General features: G+C 39.4%; 1 protein-coding gene across 3 annotated transcripts in view; it reads left to right on the top strand.

Annotated features, from left to right (window-relative positions):
* LOC104474149 (solute carrier organic anion transporter family member 1A2) overlaps positions 1–17,921 on the top strand; it is a 174,455-nt gene that overhangs the window by 16,868 nt on the left and 139,666 nt on the right. For 2 of the 3 annotated variants that reach the window (XM_086756567.1, XM_010118445.2), the window contains exons 13-15: positions 52–116; positions 673–790; positions 1,669–2,613. In XM_086756567.1, the coding sequence (XP_086612693.1) occupies positions 52–116; positions 673–790; positions 1,669–1,828 (343 nt within the window). In that variant the 3' untranslated portion in view covers positions 1,829–2,613. Of the gene's footprint in view, positions 1–51; positions 117–672; positions 791–1,668; positions 2,614–17,921 lie in introns of those variants that run through there. The other variant, XR_015259738.1, reaches the window with a different exon arrangement.

The raw sequence follows: 17,921 nt of genomic DNA, 5'->3' as shown, positions 1-17,921 counted from the left end.
TCATAGTAATGTCACCTCTACTAATCGGTGTGCAATGTAATTTTCATATAGGTCTCTAAAGCCTGAAGAAAAGTCATTTGGAGTGGGTATCCATGGACTAGTGTCAAGAGTACTTGGTAAGAAAACTAACACACTTCCAAAGCACAGTTAGGTCTGATCTAGGGTTAGATAAGGATCACATCAGGGCTACAGGCATGGCACAGGAGTTCTGTGGAGTGCACGGAAGGATTTGGTTTTTTTCTGCACATCTAGGCAGCATGGCAAATTAGAACAGCTTTCAGTTTGCATTTACTTATGCTGGGTAATAGGCTGACTACATGTGCTGCTCATCTGAAAGCCATTTTACATTCCTTTGCTCTTGTTATATATATATTTATCGAAGACAATACTCACTCTCACTGACGAGAGAAAATATTGAGGTTTGAATAGGAATCACAGTCCATACTGTAGCATGTATATATTGTTAAACAGACAGGTAACAGGAAATAAAATCTTTGATTGAGGGTAAGTGGATAAGGAAGAAGAGAGAACATAAGAAATACAGAGAACATGGTTCATGCTGCAAGAGGACAGGGCAGATGGAGTAGGTGAGAAACAGCTTAGGTTCTGCAGTGTACCTGCTAATCAGAAGAAATATGCTATTCACAGAAATGTTGCTAATATTCTTTTTAGCTGGAATTCCATCTCCCATTTATTTTGGAGCTTTGATAGATACCACTTGCTTGAAGTGGGGTACTAAGACTTGTGGTGGAGAAGGAGCATGTAGGATGTATGACATTGTCACATACAGGTATATTTTCTACTTTATTTTAATTTGTCCTTCTTACTGTATTATTACATGCACAAGAGATATAATTTTAGGCTCTTTATCTTTTCCTAGTAGACAAACTGCTCCCTTGTTACAGATTTGACACAACACTTCTCTTTGGCATTGGCTTTATTTGTCAAGTGCACACAGACATTAGAACACCCTTTGAACAATGTTCTGGTGCCATAATTACATTCACTAATGGCCTTTCGTGAGAACAGACCTTAAAACATTGAATTCTGATTAAAAAATTAAAAGCAGTTAGCCCTGTGGGAAATGTTTAATGGCTGAAAATGCAATACCTTTGAAAAGAATATGGTTGAAATGGTACTTGAATTAAAACAGAGGAGAAATTTATAGAGAGGATACAGTCACCCAAGTTGGAAATTGGCCCAAGATACTATGCTTCATGCTTTTGTAGCTCTTCAAGAAGCACTGTGAAAATTAAAAAAAAAAAATTGTTGAACTGATGGCCTCAGTCTGATTCCTTTTTAATACTGTGTTGATGTTGATTTGGAGGAAGAATGCTAGCTCATGAATACCCAGAAGTTTTACCTGAGTGGTCTGAGCTACCCTTTTCAGGGCTCTTCCTTTTACCTGTGGAGAAAGCCATAAGGGTACCAGGTGGCTAACTTTGATGGCTAAATTAGTTGCCTGAAATTCGGTGATGTTAATAGTCATTTCGCTGACACCAAGATATTCTTTGTTCTTATGTTTATTCATCTTCTGTGAGATCCAAAAGGATCAGGGCACAAGTATTAGAGTGGCTGGACAATTGTTGCAAAAAAATGTATGCTGAGTAGTTTTGCTATTTTTTTTCATGAATGTATATATTTAATGAAGCTTATCCTTTATTTCAGGTGGTTCTATCTTGGCCTGCCAGCAATGTTACGTGGAGTGTCCTATATCCCATGTTCACTAATTCTCCTTATTTTAAAGAAGAAAAATAAATCTGAAAGCCGAGTCTTATTAAACGTACCAATAGAAATGCAAGATAAAGAACAAGAAGCATTGAAATAACATTTCAAAGGACCTACTGTGAAAAAATCTTGCGGTGTAAATTTTGGATGTATCCTTGTGAAAGATTTAATACTTTAACTAGTGAACATTTGGAAAGACATTAATAGAATTACACGCAGTTGTATCCAAATTATGTTATAAAAGTATCAGTTCATAAACAGAAGTTACAGGTAAAATGTGTTTGGTGCAAAAGAGTAAGGAGTAGAAATAAGAAAACTTATGAAATGCTAGGTTTGAGTTGTCTGAGCAAAGGACTATGAAGCAAAAACATACGTTTTCAGTCCTGGTTTCACTGAAGATAGTAAGAATTTTGCAACTGACTTCAGTGATGCCAGATTTCATCCTGGAATTCTCCAACAACTGCAGCCACAGCTTCTGTGATCGACTGTAGGCAGGATCTGCAACTTCTTTGGGCCTGGGTTTTCCATAAATGTATTTAATTGTGCTGTTAGTCTTTTCAATATAGTGACCTTAGGGGGTCAATATATTGGGAACCTGATATATGACATGGTCTGGGTGCTATGGTAATATCAACAAATAAAAATGAAAAAAAAATTTTAAAGATGCAGTGTTATGATGATGTTTTAACGTTTGCATAGAGTATGGACAAGAAAAAGTTCTCAGGAGTTGTTACTTCAGCTGCATTCAGTCTAGAGGGGAATAACTTGCACATTAAGCATGAAACTTCGGAGTATTTTGGCCATAATATTGCTGCCTGCTAAATCCTATACCTTCTCATGTCTTGTCAAATGATTCTTTGAATGATACATAACTGTAGTCATCCATGTGCTCTTCATGGTCTTTGTTCGATTTTTATTTCTCTCAGATGTAATGCTACAATGAATATAGTATCCATTTGGGGTTCACTGACAGTCAGCTGTTCCCCTGGGATGTCTTAAATATCTCCTGAAAAGACCCTGAATGCCTCAGGAAAAAAAACCATACAGAAAACCCTGCTGATAGGGTATATGTCACACGAGGTGTATCTTTGGTTTAGTGTAGTGCATCCATGTTTAGCTCCTAGATTGAAATTGCCTCATATTTGGCTCCAGTGCAGAGGACTCATAGGTCTGTCTGCAGGTAGCCATGCAATAACTTCTCAAGCCCTGTTATTACAACTGCTGGAAATTAAAAAAAAAAACAACTTTCCTGATTATTACTCCCTACTGCGTAAGGCATGGAGAGAGCTCCTAGAACTTTACCATAGACCAATGGTTCCAACGCTTGCAAGTGTTTCCTACCCATTTAATATTTGTGACACAGACTCACTCCCGTTTTATCCACCTGGGACCTTCTGCAGCCACAAAAAAATAGGAAGGATATTTCCCCCAAATAGTTATGTTAGTTAAATTATACTCTGTTTTACTTTAAGGTGTCTTATTAACACCACATGTGTATGTGCTTGAAATTGCTTCCTGCCCTTGTGGAATTAATGACAAAAGACCAATTTCTTCCCGCAGAACAGGAAATCAGCTTGAGAATTTAAAGTTTCTTCCAATACAAGGGGTCCTTAAAATTAATTATTTTGAAAAGATATGTCACAGCCCCTTCCTCCCGTTACACTGGATGATAGAGCTGAACAGGTATAATGGGAGAAGAAAAGACAAATGTCATGTTGCCTGTAACACAGCAGAGCAGAATGCAGTTCTCTGTCAAGCAGAGTGCAGTTCTCTATCAAGCCACAAGTCCTCCAGAAGCTTTGTGGACATGTGAAGCACAGCTGATTTTCAGCATTGTTCTTGCTACCACGGGGCACTTACTGAAAGCCATCATTCTTCCTTGTGGATATTATATTTCTCCAAAGCAAGAGTTAAAAATCTTTTGCAGGCACTTAGTCACAGTTTGGTGCCAAGGTAACCTAAGAAATGTGAAAAGTTACAGTGTACCAAAGTTTCACAGCTGTAGGAAACAAAAGGCCTTTGTTTGGTAGGCTGGTCTGTGCCATTTAAATGGCCCACTGCCAGTGCGTCAGGCCTAGTTAACTCACTGTGCTTTGAAATGGAAGGAAGCAGATAGGAAAGTTTCCAAGTTTTAATATATCTACTAAAATGCTAAATTTAACTTTCTTTTTAGTTGTTCCAGTTCATCTGCTTGAGAATGTAGCATTGAAACAGGCCACCTTCACCAGACGCTTTGAAGTAATCAGCCTGCTACTCAGACTGTTTATCAACTTAGATGGTGCTGGATGGGTGATGGCATGGTAGAGAGGCTTCTTGGCATAAGCCTATGGTGGAACATTACTTCTCCAGAGCAAAACAGAGAGTGCAGGTCACTCCAAAGTAGTTGTCATAAAACCTTTTTGATATGCCATCTGTGATACAACAGATATTCCTAGGATTAGGTTGGGAGGTTGGAAAAATACTCTTGGAGCTATTCCTTCAAATGTAAAGCCAAACTTTAGACTTGATCCTTCCAAGTTTTGAGCATATTGACCTTGATTCAGCAAAGAATTTAAGCACATGTTTAACTTAAAAATGAGTGGCCTTATTGATGTTTATTGTTTAAGTAGGTGACTTTGGACTTTTCAAGACTTGAGTCCCAAACTGATGCTGTCATGATACTCATTTGAACAGAAGCTATTTGCTTTGGGTTACAGTAGGTACTCAGATGATATTCACTGTGTTTGAAAGTTTGGGTTGATCCCAGTCTGATCTTTCAAGCACCAAGATTTACGTCAGCGCTGTGGGTAACACAAGCCACAAATGGGAATAATGGCAATAGAAGTGTAAAGTTTTTTATCAAGCAGTAGCATATGAATATCTGTCGTAGTTCAGCCCCGCTCGGGACCAAGCCACACAGCCTCTCACTCACTCTCCTCACCCTCCGAGGGAATAAAGAGATATAATATAACAAAAAGGCTCGAAGTTTGAGATAAGGAGAGAGAGATATCCTTAAAATTACCATTACAAGCAAAACAGACTCAGCTTGGGGAAAACTATTTATTTATTATTATTAATAAAATCAAAGCAGGATAATGAGAAAAAGAACAAAACAACTTCCCCCCCACCCCTCCCTCTTCCCGGACTTAACTTGATTTCAATTATCTCTACCTCCTTCTCCCTTCTGAGTGGCACAGGGGGAAATAGGGAATGGAGATTATGTTCAGTTCATCACATGTCATTTTCTGCTGCTTCTTTCTCCTCAGTGGAAGAACTCCTCACATTCCTTCCCTGCTCCAGCGTGAGATCCCTCCCACAGTCTACAGTCCTTCATGAACTGCTCTAGCGTGTGTCATTTTTCCACAGGGTGCAGTCCCTCCAGAACAGCTGCCCCAGTGGAGCCTCCATGGGCCACAGCCTCCTTCAGGCATCTGCCTGCCCCAGCATGGGGTCCTCCATGGGCTGCAGGTGGATCTCTGCTTCTATGTGGGCCTCCATGGGCTGCAGGAGGACAGCCTGCTTCACCATGGTCATCACCACAGGCTGCAGGGGAATCTCTGCTCCGGTGCCTGAAGCACCTCCTCCTCGACTTCCTTCTTCACTGACCTTGGCGTCTGCAGCCATTCCTTTCACAAGAAATTCTTCACAATCAGCTCAGGCAGATGCCTCCCAGGTTCTCTTCACATCTCATCTCCTCTTCACTTCTTGCAGCCAGGCCGGGCCAAGTCGGGCCCAGTCGGCTGCCTGGTGGGAGGTCAGAGGGTGAGGCCTGCAAGGCCGACAAGGCTTGCACCTCCCCATCTCTGCCCCCTGCTTCTGCTTATTCATCTCTTCACCTTTTTTTCTAAATTTTTCCCCTTCTTAATTACATTATCACAGAGCCGTTATTACTGAACACTTTGACACCAATTGGCTCAGCCCTGGCCAGCAACGGGTATGCCCTAGACCCGACCAAGTCTACCGGATGAAGTGAAAACTTCTAGCAGCTTCTTGCAGAAGCTGTCGCTAGAGCCCCCCCAGTAAAAAACCACGCAAATACCCACACAATATCTGAGTTGATTAAGTCCAATATCAAATCAATAAAAATGGATGGTAGGTTTATTTTCTGAGTGACTGAGAGTGAGCAGATGGCTTTCACTGTACAATCAACCATGTTTCTTTGTCACTGGGAGAGGGCTTGGGACTAGATGATCTTTAAGGTCCCTTCCAACCCAAACCATTCTATGACTCTATGATTCTATGATCTTACTGAAAAAAGCAATGCTTTGGAAAAGTCCATCTCTGTGCATCTGCAGGCTATGGGTTTTTTTTTTATTTACATTATTTTCTCTATCAACTTTAAATTTTATCAACCACTTTATTGCCAAGTCTCTCAGTATTTTACAAGTAATTATTAAGTTTTATAAATATCCTAAAAAGTTCTGTGTCTTGTATAAACTTCATTGTCTCCTTGCTGCTTCTGACTTTTAAGAATTGAAATCTATTCTTGATGCACAATTAAAAATTTATGATTATGCAATATTATCCAAACTATGATTTTTTTTTGAGGGGGAAATTACCCATTTAGAAGGAAAAATGTTACTTGGCAAGCTGATTTTATTTAGTGGACATAAGGGAGGCATGGTGACCAAAGCTGCATCATTAGACAGAAATTTGACTGAGACTATGGCTGTCTGATTTATGATATGAATGTTTGCTTTGTGTTTGTGATACAAACATATTGTGTTAACACATATATCTTTTGAACATATATGCATTACAGTTTTGAACAAGTGCTATTGGCCATTCAAGTTCACTTTCTTTTTCAGTCATTGCAGTTACAGTGAACAGTAAGCTGTTTCTGTATCCTTTCTATCTCGAGTTTAGCAGGTAACCTCTCCCTACAGACTCTTCTCATCCAAATAAGCTTCATAGTGCCAGGAGTAAGTTCAACCCATGGATGTGGAAAGGAACATGCTGAACATACCTGGGATGGGATTTGGCATGCAAAAAAGCTAAATCACTTTGTAGTTTAAGTAAGTTTCATCATGCGATAAAAACTGGATATATCCAGCAACAAGTTCTTGGCTACTGCTGCTTTTTTTTTTTTACAGAATTGTTGTTAGTCTTTTCCTTTCTTAATAAAGCATAAAATGTTCCTAGTTATACTGGTTGGGATTTTGAACTTTCATTGTTTAGGACTTTCTCTGAGAATGTGGAAAATTACTAGCTAATTGCCACTCTCTTGCTTTGTTCAGGGAGTCAAGGGCATAGATTTCTTAAATCACAGGACAAAAAGTAATAGATCTCTTAGAAGGTGAAATCTTAGGTATCACAATGTCTAATGTCCCTTCAAGAAGAGACCATTCGGTAGCTCCATGCAAGCAGCGTGATATATGCCTGTTAATTTCCAATGGAGGTGCTTAGGGAATACAAACACTGTTCGTTCAGGGCAGGCATGCTTGTGACCATAGGTGGCAGCTTGCTGGAGGATTCTTATAGCCTGGGCAGTGTTTGAGGAAGGTCCTCACTTGGAGGGCAAAAAGCCTATTACAGGTGAGAAATGGTGATGTAAAAGAAAAAAAAAAAAACATTAGAAAGGTTTTGCCTTTTAAAAGACTTTGTCCCCCTGTGCTTGTGTAAAAGCTGCCTAGCTTTATAATGTTATCTTTAAAGTGGTTCCAAAACAGGCTTTGAAAAAACCCAAACTTCTCATTTGAGGTTAATGAACACAAAGTGGTCCAGTTCATGTTGTACCTTTGCTCTTACTATTGTTTCAAGGCAGCTCTCTGAAAGGCCACAGTGCAGGCAACTGCATGCTGTCTGGCACAAGATTTTTCTTTCTTCTGTAGGTAGTAAACAAATCTCAAAAAAACCTTTCTGGTACAAAGACCGAATCATATATAAAACAAGCTTAAGCTTCTGCAGAAATTTCCCGAGTTTCAAAAAATTTCCAAGAGGACATGAGCGCTGCTTTATTTTTCTTCCCCACCCGCCTCCTCGTAGTTTTCTACCTCATAATGCACTTTAACTGTGAATGTTCCCCCTAGTGAATGTGAACAACAGGGTATCAGCAATTGCAACAGTGCTGCTTTGACTTCATGGCATACTTCCACTTATGACCAGGAGCTTGCAGGAATATTCCTATCAAAGGTATCTATACGCACACACACAGACAGGCAACCTGTGTTGTGTATGCACTAATTTATTTTTCAAGCATTACAATTTAACAGATAGAGTATACTTAAGGACTTCTCTTTTAATTTTAATTATTTTTATGTAGGAGTCTGGCTTCTGAAATCCTGTTCTGGGTACTAGATAAGTTATTTCTAAATTCACATATACCAAACACAAAACTATTCATTGTTTCCAGCTTTTCCTGTTAATTTATCTTGCTGTGTTTTCAGGTTAGACAAGGCCTGAGCAATAGAAGTTGGATATAGTTACGAACTTTCCTGAAAATCACAGACCTTTAGGCCCAGTTCAGTTTTTTTCCTGTATTAATTAGCTGAGGCTATGTAGACAAGAACTTAGATGTCTCAAAATCCTTTTTCTGTATGAACATTGTGAACTTGCTACTACATCCCTCCATGGCAGTAGACAGTGGTATTGTCAAAAAAGAATTATGATTTCTGTAAATGTCTGGAGAGATGAAAAGTGTGGTAGGTGTGGGAGAGCTGTTTTGCTTCAGTACTATGGGCTGATAAATTCCAAAGAAATCCATATAATTCAGAAAGCCCTTCTGCTATATATTTAGGTGATTTTAATACTAAGGATGAGCTATTGCAATCATTTAGTATGATTGGTACCCTCACCCCCACTTTACTGATATGTGTCTTTTCACAGTGTACGTAATACCAAGTAAAGAGGAGTCTATACTGCACTGCAGTTCAGTCTTCCAGATGATGGGAGTTCAGTCATCTTCAGAGATGACTAATAGGGAATTACTCTGAGAAATTCAAAGGCCTGAATGCCCTAAAAATGACAGCTGAGCCATCAATGTTCATTTGGATTTTTATTATCACAAACTCCCAAAACAATATCTTTGTTAAACAAAGTGCCAGGAAGAGAGAGCGTCCAGATGAGTCTGGGTGTGCCTTTAGTTTAAAGAATGCAACAGACAGAAGAGGTACCAAGAGGGGCTGTTTGGCCTGTGTTTACATGGAAAGGGATCCAGATAACTCCAGGATGCACAGTGATCCTTACTCAATGTTTGTGTACTACAGAATGGCAGGCAGAAGACAGGAGTTGCTGTGGGAATCAGACCTTAGGTGGCCAGGCAACAGCCAAGGATTAATACCTGTGCATAACATTCAGCAAGTGCAGTGTGTGCTGGAATAATCCCATAATCCAGGTAACTCTATGGAAGGAGATGATGCGTGAGTCGAGACTATCATGCAAATTATAATAAGGTGCTTGGCAACCTTTCTACTTTTGATTTTGTAATAAAGTACGTACCTCTGTCCCATACTAGAGGCTTTGCCAGATGCCAGTGTGTCCTGCAGTGAGATGAGTTGGCCTCAGTTTCCTTGGATTTGCAGCACCAGTAGGATCCTTCATAGCTCCAGTGCGACCTGGGCTTTGCCTGAGAAGAAAAACTATTTCCCAAGAGTTTTGGACTGGCAAGTAACTCTATGATGCAAGAGTGTTGCTTGTGGTAACTAGAATAGGAGGGTAATAAGCAGAGGGTGCTGTGGCTGACGTCCCTGGCATCACCACTGTGGCAGGGGAAAAAGCGTCTGGTGCATCTGGTTTGGGTGTAACAATTGCACGGCAAGCTGCAAATGGGAAGCCGCAGGCTAGCAAAGGGGATTTAAACTACTCCCTGTTTATAAAGTGCTCTTGGTGGAGAACGTAGGCAGTGACGGTCACAAACAGATGGGAACAATTTAGGCCTCTAATTCCAGTCCTAATCATGTTGGCTTAAAGCTTTGGAGTTCATAAATTGAGTACAGTAAATAAATTACATTCTCTACCACCAATAAAACATTATTTCTTGGCACATATTTATTAATGTTTGTCAAGTCTAATTTGAAAATATAGATGGCATGGCTTCCATTACTTCTCTGGAGATTGTTTTATACTCTGTTAATTTTACTGTCTTGGAACTTTTCCCAGTATGTCATAGACACCCTGTTGTGTTCATTTTTTCTTTTAATCTAGAGTTTCTCATCTAATTTAATATTTTTTTTCTCTTTGATTTTTTAATATTCTTCAGATATGTACTTGTGTTAAACTCCCTAAAATAGAGCTTCCCTGTGTACTGAGCACCTTATGATTTGTCCCAAGAATGCATAAAATTTGTGTGATGCTCATCTAATGAACAACCTTTTGTTCTGAAAACCATTTCTTGGCTGGCATATTGCTTTATTGCCTTGAAAAAGATCTTCTGGTATTGCTTTAACTAAGGTTTTCCTACATTTTGATACTGTATGGATTTTTTACCTTTGAGATTTTTCTGTAATTTCTGCCATCTACAAAACAAAAAGCAAAGAATTATTTTTTTTTTTTTTTGTAAATTGTGTTGTGATTGGCTGTGTGTAACTGAATGTCAGAAACTTGTTTCTGGGTCTCCTATTTTTCATTTGAGAACCTCCAAAGCCAACAACGAAGAAAAAAGAAACATGGCTCACCATGTTGTTACCTGGAGTGGAACACCAAAATAGTGAATATACTGCCTTTTTAATGTTTTAAAACTATACACTGATGCCATCTATGACTTTTCTTACAGATTGTAGAGGAAGATATCTTGACATTCCTTAGCAGAAGGAAGAAATTTCCACTGTCTGTTTGCCCGAGATTGTGCTGAACAATAGTTTTAGTGATAGTTCACAATGTTTGCTTTAGATACTCCTCATGTAAAAACCCAGCTCCCTCAGAAACAATTACAGCAACTAATGCTTAAAAAATTCTTAATACGTCATTTCCTTAAAAATCAAAATGCTACATAAAATACTGTTTCAAAAAGTAGCTGTGTGAAAAGCAGCCTTCCATGGAACTGCAAGGAGACTCCCCTGATCTGGGGAAAAATCAGGAAATATTTTCCTTGAAACTTCCCACATCTAGCATTTTTTAAGTGAAAGCACAAAGTTTGTAAGTTTTCTTTAGTGACTTTTAAAACATCATTTAGTAGTAAAAAACCCTGTAAGTTGAATAAGTAATTCCATGTATAAGTCCTTAAAGGTTTCTTCATATTTTAGAAAAATGAAGGTAAGTTTACAAGATCGTAATGTACAAATAAATTTATATTGAGAAGTTCTTCCTATGTTTCCCAGTAAGGACAGAGTGAAAACTATTTGAGAATTACTTAACAATGCCATAAGTTATCGTTGTACTTTTGAATGCAAGAGCTGGCTAGCACTGAAACACCAACCACTTTGATAGGCAAAAGCAGTGCAGGTCCACTGCAAGAGTTCTCCCTATTTGTCCAAATTTACTGGAATCCAGAGGATTTTCACTGGTTTTGCCAGCAGATAATGTCTCCTGTGCTTTTAGGTTATTATCCGCAAAGAGATGAGATTGAAAATGCACTACTTGTGCAGACATGTTACGGGAAGTGCCCAGAGTTAACGATCTATAAGTAGAGGTTTTCTCTCCACTGGTGCTCTACTCATGAAGGCAAAACTACATTTTGTGATCCTGCTCCCTGGTGCACGGCGGCTTGCTCCTCCTTGCCCTCTGGCTCAGGCACACTTTGTACTCCCAAAGAGCTGGCATAGACAGTGGGTAGCTCCCACTTTGAGCTGGAGCTTAGAGAGGTCAGCAGAGATCTTAACCTGAGAAATACATCAGTACTAACATATTTGAAAATGACTTATTTTGGCTTGTATTCGACTGTAGAGTTGTCTACTTTCTTTTAATACAAACTTTCTGCTGCAAAAAAAAAAGGGCTGTGATTTTTAGAAACTAAATTTCCCCTTTTTGTATTATACAAAAATTCATGTTTCATACAACTTACACACAAGATACTTGTAAAAGGTGATTTCTAATGACATTGAAGGTGGGCACTCTTCTTCTAAAGATTGTTAGTGGTAGTTAGACTTTGCAGCTTTGAAAGCATCCCTAGTACGTTTGTTTGGGTTATCCAAATCCCATTGTGTTTTCTTTATAAGTGTAGAGAACATCTAAACATAAATTCCTTTATTCAAGTACATTTAAACATAAATTCCTTTATTCAGGTTAAAGGATTGATCTAGTATGTGCTAGAGATTCAGGCTGGACGTCATGCATTAACACTGACAAAAACTTGATTTTTTTGAGACACCCTTTTCTTTTTCAGAAGACTAATTAATTCAAGCACAAATTATATCTAAATTCAAAGGCAAGTGCAGCCTATCTTGCCAAGGAATGATATGACTTGAAATAATTTTTATGTCTATTCCTCCAAGGTTAATAGTATTGTTTCCATCTGAGCACACATGTAATATCTGTCTTACAGTTTGAAGAGATCAGTAATGCTCCTTCTCTACTACTATTATTGTTTGAGGTTTTACATACGAGTACTCAGTGGGGCCCTGTCCTTGGGGAGCATATTCCCTTGCTGCAGAGTTAGAGTGCACCAATTTTGCAGAAGGCCTGTGAACAGTTGCCAAATGAAGTTTTACAGGAGAAAATTCCCATAGGAGAGCACTCTGAAATGATTTTACTACTTGTATCTTTGTCTTTTATGAATTCTCTTTGGGACCTAAAGAAGCTGGAATTACTAAAATAAGATCACACAATACCTTAGCATAGCAAACTCAAATCCTCTGTGCACCTTTCCGGAGGTGAAAAATTGGTGTCAAGAAAAAGACTGAACACCATATCTACAAATCATGCTTCTAAAAGCTTTTTCCTTTTTGAAGTAGAGGATTAACTCCCACTCCCCCCCCCCCCCCCCCTTATTTCACATCTTGTCCTTCCATGTTTCAACAGTAGTAGGGAACAATATCAGAATTTGTGTTCCTCCTCCCTCTGCCACTACTTACTCCTGAGGAAACCCACGATGTGAGTTGCAGACTGAGCTCCCTGAGACTTGGTCTTGCAGCAACGTCAGCCCTGACACAGCATCGCCACGTGATCTTTTGGCTGCTGGCTTGGCACTTGGGATTGTGCTGGGGCTTTGTTTGGCAGCAAAGCTCAGTCAGTGCAACCGAGCGCAACTAAAGCCGTGACCAGCCAGTTCTCCCTTGCACAACACTTCTTCCGCAGATAAACAAGACGCAGCTCTGAACAGGCAGCCTCCTGAGCGGGAGCTGCCATCTGGTTTATCTCTGCATGGCAGGAGGCCAAGCCTAAAACTTCTGCAGTTTCTGAAGTGGCCGCCACACAAAATAACCTCCTGGAGAAACGAGCTTGCTGAGCATGGGAATGTACACCTATTTGTTCTTAATGTCCTTACTTGTCCTCAGCTGCAGAATATCTTGCACTTATTTGATGCGGTTCAAAACACATGGAGGGTGTTGATGTGCAGCCAGCTAGCCGCGTCGCATCAGGGACACCGTGTCCTGCTTTGGGAACATGGCTGGTGGTGCTACGCAGCGCAGCACCCGGCCAGGCTCAGGAGGCAGCTCCCTCTGCTAAAGCCATTCCCAGGGCTGTTTACAGGGTTCTCCTGCACCCACCTCTGAGCCCCCACCACTACCAGCCTGCCACAGACAGATGGCGATAGGGTCACGGAGGAAGCAGCAACACTTCATCACCAACAACAAACATTTCCTTGTTGGTGATCTGCTCTCCTGTTTTTGAGTTTTCGTGCTACCACGGGCCTTGCAGAACAGGTTCCCAGTCGGGTTCCCAGTCAGGCTGGTGGCTGACACAACAGCCCACGCCGTGGTTCGTGGAGAGGCACTGGTGTGTGCTGCTGCTGCTGTTCTCTGCCAGCATGTGTGAGTGGGCTGGCTGGGATCCAGCAGCTGCGACTTGCCTCCCCAGGACTGCCCTTCCATAGGAAGGGCCATTTTCCTCATCTGTTGGCAGCTGCCATATTACAACTGAGTTGCACAGACAGGCATGATGGCAAATGGTGTCACAGACACCAGAGCTCAGCTTGCAAAAGCTATGGAAGACTATTTTTATGGGAGTGCTGAAGTCTTTTATGTAGGGATTCATCTCTCCTGACTTTCCGTTGTCAAAAGCTGATCGTGCTGTCTAGCCTTCTTTCACAGCCATATCTGGAGTTCATTTCATCTCATACCTAAAGTAAGTATCTAAAATAGACCAGACAACAGACATCTTTGGAAATTCTTCTTTTTTTCTCTCCTAACTATGAAAAAGAATGTCCTAGTTCAACCCTGATCAGAACTATGTGCTCCAGCCTCTCCCCCAATAGACAATGGACTTGCAGTTACCTTTGCTTCTGTTCTTCCACCTGGTTGCAAGCTGACAGCAATGATAAGTAGGAGACCCATTGCTAATGTTCATATATATTTTTCCTCAAACTTTTCAATATCCTCATAGTTAAAATCATTCCAAATGCAGATTGTAATATATGTAAACTTGAGATTATCAGATGAAGCAAATTCTGATTTATTCTAGTGATATTCAGGCGAATGAATCTAAGCATTTTAAATATTTTTTTTTAATAATAATTAGGGTGTTAATAACTCTTCTTCACCTAAATAAAAGTATGAGAATGGATCAGTTTGTCTGAAGAGTAGGTTTGACTGCAATTCTTGTATTCTAACTACTTTTAAGTTTCAAAATGTACATTCTTCCTTTGTGTTAAAACTAAATTAATTAAACAAGAAGTTAGCATTTAAAGACTAATGCAGGAACATTAAAATTAAAACTCTTATACATTTTTTGTTTTGTATATATTCTTACTGAATGGTAGAAATGTGTTGTATTTTGACTTGCTCACTGAATATCTGATGAGCATATGCTCTGGCATAATGGAAAAATTGAAACTTATAATAAATCAATAAATATATAATAATCACAGTTAAATTTGTAAAAATTCTGTCAATCAAAATCCAATAACAAGTGTGAATATGGAAGATAAAATGTTTGTCTGCAGTTAACTGCCAAGCTTCAGGGGAAAGTGAGAGCTTGCAATTTTATGGGCTTTGCAAGTTTACTATTTATTTTAGCTTTCCTGACTAAATAATACATTTACATGTATTTAACTCAGTGAATATAATCTTTGTAAAATCTCTTAATGTATTTTTATACAGAAAAATCTAATCAAGGCTTTTCATACAAAATTTCTCAAAGTTTGTGTTTCAGGATTTTACCTTTTTCTGGAAAGAAAGGTGATGATGGGACAATGATTTTTCTTTCCAGGGTTCCTGAAGTTATTTGAGTCATAAAACTCTTTTTTTTTCTATATTTAGACACCAATAGAATGATCCTTTAATTAGATGTGAATCTGATTTTGTAATTCAAGTTTCTGCAAAAGCCAGCACTGTGCTGTTACATGCAACCAGATGACCAAAAACCATTTTGTGAGACTGTTGATAACACCTGGAATGACTTCTAGGTTAGAATCTTTCCTTGCACTGGAGACTTCTGCTCTAGAGAAGACATGGATTAGGTGGATTTGCACTCTGTATGTGCCGTGTCAGATGTGAAAGCTGATTTTCTACTTACTTTGGTTAGGATGTGAGAGCTGGGCTAGCTGTGTGTAATAGGCTCACTTTTTTTGTTTGCCAGTCTGTAGTCAGCTTGGAAGGGTGGCTCCTATTGGCACCTGCAGGAACTTCTTGTAGTATTAAATAATCCCGATTTATAATAGGCAGCGGGTCTGATGGGAGGCTGTGATTTCCTGAGGGCATCCACTTTAGGTCTCCACAGGGAGCCCTCTTGCACCTCTGCGTTGGGATTGTGACACAGAGGGCCCATACCAAAAACTGGTAGATGTCGATATGCAATTCATGCACTTTGAGGAGGTAAGTCATCCCTTAATATCTCTGCTGACCCTCATCAAAGCCACCAAGAAATGCAAGTCACTGAGGCTGTGGATAAGACACTTGGAAAAACTGAGCCTGCTCTCAGGGCTCTTGTACATGAGCTGAGCCACTCCATGGCTATTGGATGGATAGGAGGGAGTCTCCTTTGGGGAGATGCTTAAAGCAGTTTTGGTATTTAGACTTCAGGAAATAAAAAAAGAGTGAAGAAAACAAATTGTTGCCCCCGGAGGAGGCTGGCACCAGTAGCATGTTGGCAAGTAGGGTGCCAAAGTAATGACAACAGAGGAAGTGTGACTTCTTTTGCAAAGCTTTTGTATCAGTGATTATGGGAAAGTTTTGCAATCACCGTAAGAAGGAAATCCAAGGTTTAAAAAAATGCAGTGGAGTGCTCCACTTCTTGGAGTAGGCAGTGCTTTTGCTGTGACGTTGCACTGGCTTCAAGCCTGAAAGCCCTAGGGCAAAGGAAAGAAACAGTCTGACACCGCAGTACCACAAAGTAAGTTCCCTCTCTCTGCCTCTCACTGTCTCTCCTCACCCTGCCTTCCTGCTTCTTTCCATTTGTTTGTTTCTTTCTCTGTTTGTTAGGTGCTAGTGCAGTACAGACTAGGCTTTCTGTACATCTCAGTGTCACTAAACTTGGGAGAGATTATGTGAAGTGTAAAGGTACAATTCTGCAAATTGAGTATTTTTTTTAAAGGATAAGCACTGTGGACAGTGGGATGTTTTATCCCTCCGCACAAAAATTATTCATTACCATAAATTGATTTTTAAAAATTGTCATAAATTAAATCTTGTTTTATTTTTATTGTTTCATTTAATTTTAAATACCACTGGTGTCAATGATTCACTGGTTTGCCGAAGTTCAGATTTTTATAGAGTGGTTATGGAAAATGTTATGGTTTCATTAGGCATAGGATTAGTCTTTATACAGTTTAACATTTTCTGTAAGTTTAAGGTACATTGTTAGGCTGGCAGCATAACGTTAAATATTGTGAAAAGAAACCCACATGACTGTTTATTTAACAGTCTGATGTTTCACAAAGTTAATAATCAGCAAAATACAAATCAATAAAGACCAAATTTGCTTTAGAGAACTCTATCTTTCAGCTTTCCTCCTGTAAAGATTGGGGTAAATCTTTATTTACCATACTTTAATTATCTATAATTTCTTTTTTTCAATGCTTTTTATTTGTGAGCTGCTAAAGATTGTCTAAGGAAGGTTAGATCCCTTTAGAAATTTCATATAATGTGGTTCATTCCAAAATATACCCGTGTTTACTTTTCATAGTAACTTTTGGTGGATCCTACTGGAGTAGGATTTGGAACTAAAAACTACAAAATTCAAGTGAGAGTGCTTATGAGGCTCTATATCTCTTTATTAGACATTAGTGCCTATTTGCAGTCATTAGGAATAACTTTTGGGGAGCTGTTGGGTGGCTAAGAGAGTGTTGTCCTTTCTGGGCATGGGTGGACATTTCTCAGGGAATCCAGGTTGCTCCTGTGCATCTTGCTTGGGAAAACTGAGCTTTCCAGAGGAACAGAGTGACCCTTACATGTTACCCTGCAGCCCTCATGATACGTAAATGGCCTCATCTCGTGGGTCAGCTGGCCTTGGGGACCTGCAGGAGGGGAACTTTGAGAAGCCCCTAGAGGGATTAAACAGACTGAGATATCTAAGATCCCAGTGTTTTGAGGGGGAAATGTTGCAGGCCAGTCACTTGGCCGATGTTCCTCTATATTCCTATAATATATGTGCCAATGTATATTGGAGCTAACTCCTTGATTTCAGTACTACTGCACCAGTTTTCCAATAGATGAACTTGGTAATAGCTTTTTTGAGTTGTTATCATTCCAGATCTCTCTGTATTAGCTGTTTCCCCTGATTGGCTTAATCTACATCAATCAATGTAACTAAGATGAATCCTTCTATCAGGGCCAATTTTTAAATGGAAAACTTTGTCAGTCTCATTAAAATAGCTACATTTATAATCTATCTTGCAGGAACATGTGGAGGCTTGTGAATGCAAAGATAGTAATTATTCATTTCTTTTAATCAGTGCACTCTTTTCCCCTAATGCTTCTTTACCTGTCGTATCTCTTACTCTATTTTCTCCTCTGTCATCATTTGTGATCTGATTCTACAAACATTTATCCAATAAATATTGTTGCTCACAGGAATGTTGACAGAATGATGTAGAGTAATGTTCAGTATTTCTGCAAATTCATGGATTCAGTTAGCAAAAATCCTTGTAAGTGTAACATGAGATCAGGAGTCTACTGGATTATACCAAAGGTCCATTTAGCCTGGAACAGCGATCAAAAGCAGATATCTAAAAGAGAATATAA

This window comes from Chlamydotis macqueenii, chromosome 1, assembly GCF_036417535.1.
Source record: "Chlamydotis macqueenii isolate bChlMac1 chromosome 1, bChlMac1.mat, whole genome shotgun sequence".
Taxonomy (NCBI): Eukaryota; Metazoa; Chordata; class Aves; order Otidiformes; family Otididae; genus Chlamydotis; species Chlamydotis macqueenii.
This window is presented reverse-complemented; position numbering and strand designations above follow the sequence as displayed.